Source organism: Belonocnema kinseyi, chromosome 4, assembly GCF_010883055.1.
Source record: "Belonocnema kinseyi isolate 2016_QV_RU_SX_M_011 chromosome 4, B_treatae_v1, whole genome shotgun sequence".
NCBI classification, from domain to species: domain Eukaryota; kingdom Metazoa; phylum Arthropoda; class Insecta; order Hymenoptera; family Cynipidae; genus Belonocnema; species Belonocnema kinseyi.
The window spans coordinates 105,304,486-105,311,120 of NC_046660.1; the positions used below are offsets into that span (position 1 = coordinate 105,304,486).

Here is a 6,635-nt window from a genome sequence, read left to right on the forward strand (position 1 = left end):
TTTTTCATACCTTGTGTTATTTTTTAAAAAATTAAAAATTTTAATTGTTAATGTTATTTTTTAGATTAAAGCAAAAACTGGGCGTTCTATAAAAAATACGTGATTTGTCCAAAAATTAAAATTGTTTATTTTTAATGTTTTATTACGATTAAAACAAAAACTAAGCGTCCCATGAAAAAATGATTCATATCAAATTTGTAGCTCTTTTTCGGCTGAAAAAATGTTGCCAATTCAGTTTTTTTTTTAACTCGTGTCGCTTGTTCAAAAATTTATTTTTCTATTTTCACATTGTTTTTCCTAATAAAACAATGACCTTTTTAGGCAGCACAATTTTTATCGATTCATTATTGCTTTGTATCTTGCATAGTTTGACTGCAAAATAGAATGCTTGATTTTTCATTATTTTTTGTGGATAAAAATGCAAGTTTTCAATTTTTCAGGAAAATTCAAAAAGTTGTTATGATTATCTTGTAGGCCTTGTAAAAAGCAACGTTTTTCTTTTCTTGACTTTTTTCATATCGTGCGTTGTCTGGCCAAAAATTTGCATTTTCAATAGATTTTTTTTAACTTGGTCTCAAAAATTTCGAAAATACTCTAACTTTTTAAGTTTTCATCCAAAATGGCGGGATAACGAAATCTTTCTTCTTTCTGACACCCTTATGAAATGTGAGAAAGGGCAATCCAATCGGATAATTCCTTGAAATGTTATTGTATTTACAGACTACAACGAAAATGACAACATTGACAGACAGGCACCGACGCAAAAGTATTCCAACTGGAGCTATTTATTTTTCAAGCAAACCGGGCACGTATTTCAAGCAAATAGTCTACCTGTGCGTGGGTGGCAATCGCACATCATATCAACAAATCCTTTTGAATTTTGTCTTTGGTCGAGATACGAGCATACGTGAATCCCATGAAAATCAAAGAGACTTTTTTTCAAGGTGGCCCTTTCTCCAGAATATTCTTCCAATGCAGAAAAAAGCAACTTAAATCATTCATAAAGTGAAAAAATATTATATAAATTTAATATTCCGTGGGATAATTTCGAAGAATGCTTCAGATTATGTCCAAATAGTAAAGGTTTCAATTTTAAAGTTATACTGAGAAAAATGTTCATTACATTTTACAGAACTGACCCTATAGCAGAGGATACGATGGGTAGTTTAATAAAAGTTAAAATCGTCTTTGTTTACATTGTGTTGAACTATTAAAAAAATGTATTAAAAAGTTATATAAAATTTAAAGGCCGAGTTGATCTAATATCTATTAGAAGGCAGAATACGAAAAACGCATACCTTGTTTAAAAACTATAGAGAACAGTTCTATAAAATGATAACTGATTTTGCGCTGAAAAAATTAATGTTCTGTAATATTTCACTGTGTTTTTATTAAACTTTTACTCGGGTAAACCCGGTTATACATCATAGCCACGGACTAAATCAAGTGACTGATGAGATTAGAATGTTATAAGTTAATTCAAATAATTTAATAATATGGTTGAAACCTTCTGCGATGATGTTGTAGGTATACAATTACGAGCAGCCACGATAGCATTATTATTATTATACTCTAATATTTGTTAACATGTTTAAATATGCAACCTATACACGGCTAACCTAGCCTAAAGTGTAAACAAATCTAAAAAATATATACTAAATCTGTGCAGGGCTGTCTGCAATGTTTATGACCCGTTTCATTGAAAATATTGCTCCGCTTATATTATATGTATACAAAGATTTTAGAATTACGATATAAGATGATTTTAAAAAACAAGTTCAAAAAATCTCAAGTGATTCCAAAATATTTCAAAATATTATTGAATAATTTAGGGGTTCAAACAAGATTTAAACTAAATCAAAAAAAAATATATATCATAAGATATTTTAAGAGATTTCAGAGAAATCAATATATTTTCAGAAATTCAATAGATTATGAAGGATTTTCAAACATTTCCAAAGATTTTAAGAGATTTAACAGAGTCAGGAATTAAAGAAACTTATTTATATTTTGAAATTACTTGTAAATTTTGAAACTCATTTGAATTCTACTGAAATTCCTTTTAAAATCTTTAAAATTACTTATAATTTCTTTAATATTACTTTTTATTACTTTAAATGCTACTTGATGAAACTATTTGGTATAAAATAAAGCTATTTGATGGAAAGAATTTCCAGGTTTAAAATTCAACTCTTTTGCCCATAACTGGTCCTTTTACCTTCAAACTTCAGCAACTTGCTTTAAAATTTATGTTGTATTTCTTTGAAACTTTTGTTTGAAAATTGTTCGTATATAATTTTAAAATTCAACTATTTTGTAGAAAATTTATCAATTTGTTGGAAATTCGGGTTAATTGATTTAATTTAAATTGTTGAGAATTCGGTTTCTTTAAATCAACTTTTAAAGTGAAAATTTAACATTTCAATTTCGGTTTAAAAATGTATAGTTTTTTGGTTGAAAACTTATATTTTTTCAGTTCAAATTTCAAGTATTTAGTTTTAAATTCATTACTCTTGATTGAAAATTATAACTTTCTTGTTCAAAAATCATCTCTTCAGGTTTTTTTTTCAGTTTCAAAAGTTCAGTGTTTTGTTAAAAAATCGTCTCTTTCGGTAAAATTTAATCTTCTTTATTGAAACTTCTATATTTGATTGATGAAAATGATACTGGCCGTCCAAATAGGAAAAATTAAATCACGTGAAATCAGTGACATCAATTCCGAAGTATTTGTTTGCGCTGAATCCAAAGCTAGCCTCTGTTTGTTGCCACTGGTCATTATCTAAAAGATCTTTGCAATTTAATTTTTCTTTACCATTTTTTTCTCAGTACGAAACGATCTAGATCTCTTTTTTTAAATGCGTAGGGCATAATTTCAATGCATTTTAAAGGTTGAATGCAATGTCAATCTCATTTTGATAGAAATAGGTATAAGTACTTCACAAAATCACTGAGGATTTTAAAGAAGTATTGAGATTTTCTTAGTTTTTTGATACCGAGAAAACAACAAATAAAAAATCAATTTCATTTTGCGGATTGATTATGTAGGATTTCAGATTTCAATCAATACTTTTCACTTTTCATTGCTTGAATCTTAAACTTTGATTCCTACCAAAGAAAAGTAAAAGGGCATTTCGGAACAGTCGTTGGGAACTGCGCTTTTACTGATGAAAATCTTAGTTTTGAACATTTCTAATTTGGAATCATTTAATTTTGAAGTTTTAGAAGTAAAATTAATCGATTTGAAATGCTTTTTGAACTGTTCGATTTTATGTTCTGATGTGGAAATTTTATTGTTGCTAAAACTTTTGAGAAATTGTCAAAGTGTATAATTCTAAATTTGTAAATATCAAGAAATATGATGAAAATGTTACAGTGATAATGAAAAACTTCTTTGACCTTTAGGACTTTGATTCATTAGTTTAGCGAACTAGATTTTAGATAACGTAATCTGCTTACGGAAAAATCAAAAGTTCATAGAAGTTTTGCTATCTTATGATTTTTTGTACAGATTCTCGAAATTATATATTAATTATCGCTCTGATAAGGACTAGCACCCTCAATTTATTTAATTAAAAAAAACAATAATAATAATATGAATATATATCAAAATTAGTATTATTTCGCTTCGTATTATATACAGTCATGGGAAACAAGTTTCAGTTTGGCAAATTAAACGGAGGCGAATAAATAATTTACGTTCGTTGACTAATGATGGTGCGAGAATTTTGACGCCAATGTTCTGCTTCATTTCATTTATGTTAATTTACTTAAAAAACCTCATTCATGATTCAAATTTCAAAACATTTTCATCATTATACACTATTTTAGTTTATAAGTATGTTACAAGATACTGAAAATAATATTTAATATAAAATATTTAAATTATATTTAAAAAATTAATTTGCATAATATTTTGCAAAATCTTTAATCCTATTTACTTAATACTTTTAGAGGATTCCACGTTACTTGTTATCTCTTCTGAAGTTCTGACGAATGAATGGAAATTGTCACATTGTCACATGTAATTGTCACATATAAATAAAACAGCCGCCAAACGAGAGTATGATTAAAAATAGACCATGAAATATTGAAGTTTAATATAGAGATTTAGATGATTTTAAAATTACGATAACTTATTTGTTTAAAAAAAATAGGTTGGGAAGACAATGCTTAAGCGGATAAATATTTAAATATTTTTTTCATTCAAACATAATATTTTATAGTGAACATACTCATTTAACACTGTAAATAAATTGAAAAGCTTTTATTTTAAAATAAATTGCAGATTTAAATTGTTGAGTTTCCTGATTAAGATATGTAAGTTCATTGAATGGAAGCAAGCCAGACCTATTAAGATTAATTACGAGGAATTTAAAAAGTTTTTCTTTCACATTTACAGAAGAGCTCTATTAAAAGCAATTATACCAATAAGCTAAACGAAACTTAATTGGATAAACATTTTCCACGAATTCAGATACACGTACGTCGAAGAAATAGCGAAAGGGGTTTAAAATTGTATTATATTCTTTCAGAACCATGTAGAAAAATATAAAACAGCTATATAAGTGAATAAAAATAATATGTTACTCGAATGTATTTATTTGAAATTCATCAGCTTTGAATGAATTATTTTGTGTGTTTTGATCATATGTTTTTCATAAATTCATAAATTCCTTGCTACAACCTAATTAAAAATGGTGAACATTAATGATTTTTCACAAGTAACTAACAAGACATGATTGGCATTAATTTTTCTTTATTTTAATATAAATTCTTGCTATGTGCAGTTGTTAATGAGACTATGTTTTCACCATGTCAGTACCAATCATTCTGTAGGAAATAAAAATAAGTCAAATCATTCAGTGGTCATTATAAGAAAATATCCACATGCCAGTTCTAATTCCAATAATAACTATTTTATCATGAACGTTCCAATACTGAAACAATAAGATTAAATATACATATTGAACTCTCGTCAGTTAAAGAAAGTGTACTACAAATAAAAAAATCCCAGTTTCAATATTTATCAGTAGAGCTTATCAAAATTTCTTTCAAAATATGTATGCAGCTAGTTACGAGATATCCTTTAAGGGATCCTAAATTTTATGTCAGGCACGTGTGTTTTGAAAGAAAAATAAAGTTTTATACACATGATACCTTACCTATCACATTTGTCCTTGACCTTCAGTTCAGAATGGCCTAAGCTGACAGCACTAGCGACAGTGAATAGTAGCGGTGAGATGCAAAGCAGAAGAAAAGCGCGGTTTTCTTTAAACACAGCACTCGTTTGCACAAATGCAAGTGAAAGGCCGTGAATAGTAGTCATTTTAAACAGTAAATTCTGTTAGTGTCTAGGTTGTCGCGTTCGCGGGACTTACGAGGGTCGATCTATTATCATGCGAAAATGTTCAATTTTTTCAAATTGACGGAAACTTCTTGTCGACCCAAAAGTCCGGAATGCCTCGCGTAACGCGTCTGGAGTAACTGATGGCTATACAACACTTAAGGTTACAAAACCGGACACAGTCGCTCAGTTATATGCTTGGCAGAATTGATAAGAACTCGCCGACTATTGGCCGTCGACGATTACCACTTCCCCGCATTGGATGTTGATTATGGGATTCTTGACTGATGCAAATTGAACATACTAATCGCGATTCACCTTTTTTATTGGTTCACAAATTTGTCGAGTCGCCCGTAGGCTGAAAAAAAGAATTACGATGACACATAAGGAAGGAAAGCGAATTCGTAGAAGGGGTGAAGGTAGGCGACTCTCAGTTTGTATTTGGGATGTCTAAGAACTATTTTCGTTAAAAAAACAAGAAGGCAAAAGTGTGGGGTGGGGATGGGAAAAGTGAGCTGGTCGTAAATAGGGGAGCAGTTTCCTGTAGGGTATTGAAGTTAGTGGTGGGGGGAGGCACAGCTGGGGGAGAGGGCTCATGAATGCTATTGTAAAGCAGGAAGAAAGGGCAGTTGGTTGGGGGGGGGGAGGGTCAGACGTAGGTGAGTAAGGGGCAAGTGGAGGGGATGATAAGATATGATTAGGAGAGGATAGGATAAAAGAGTGGAGAGATGGCGTAGTGAAAGGGGAGCATTGAACGACTAAATTGAATAGGCTACGAAACCCCTTTTTGTAGCCGGATGGCGCCAACGTTGACTATTTTTCAATTTAAAAAATAGAAATACTTAGTTTTTCTCAAAAACGAACCGATACATGGAAAAAAGTTAAGAGAGATATTTGTTCTGTGGAAAAATTACTATGCAAAGACCCCCTTAATCATTTTTAATCGCACTTCATTTTTTAAAAAACTTTTTTCTTGATTTTGACATAATTAAGCCAAGTAGGAAAGTTAGGAATTTACTCACATTTACACACTTTTGAAAATAGCATTACATTTTTTAAAACAATGTATACTAAAATGAATATCTCAAGAATATGAAATCGCTATTAGGAACGTGTTTATTAAAATCAATGCATATATTTGGGTTCACTTAGAAAAATCGTTTTTTGTGTATTTATCGCTTTAATTATACCGAAGCTAAAAAATGACTCTTTAAAAGGTTGATTGTTTTAGAAATTCTGTCTAAAATAAGCCCAGGGTGGAGCCTATTTGTCTAGTTTTAAGCAGATATTG

General features: G+C 29.8%; 1 protein-coding gene across 1 annotated transcript in view; it reads right to left on the minus strand.

The window, feature by feature from the left end:
- LOC117171039 (trehalase-like) overlaps window positions 1-5,745 on the minus strand; it is a 115,223-nt gene extending 109,478 nt beyond the window's left edge. Inside the window, exon 1 of the mRNA XM_033358084.1 lies at window positions 5,163-5,745. Within this exon, the coding sequence (XP_033213975.1) occupies window positions 5,163-5,326 (164 nt within the window). The 5' untranslated portion in view covers window positions 5,327-5,745. The remainder of the gene's footprint in view (window positions 1-5,162) is intronic.
- Between the last annotated feature and the right edge of the window lie 890 nt (window positions 5,746-6,635).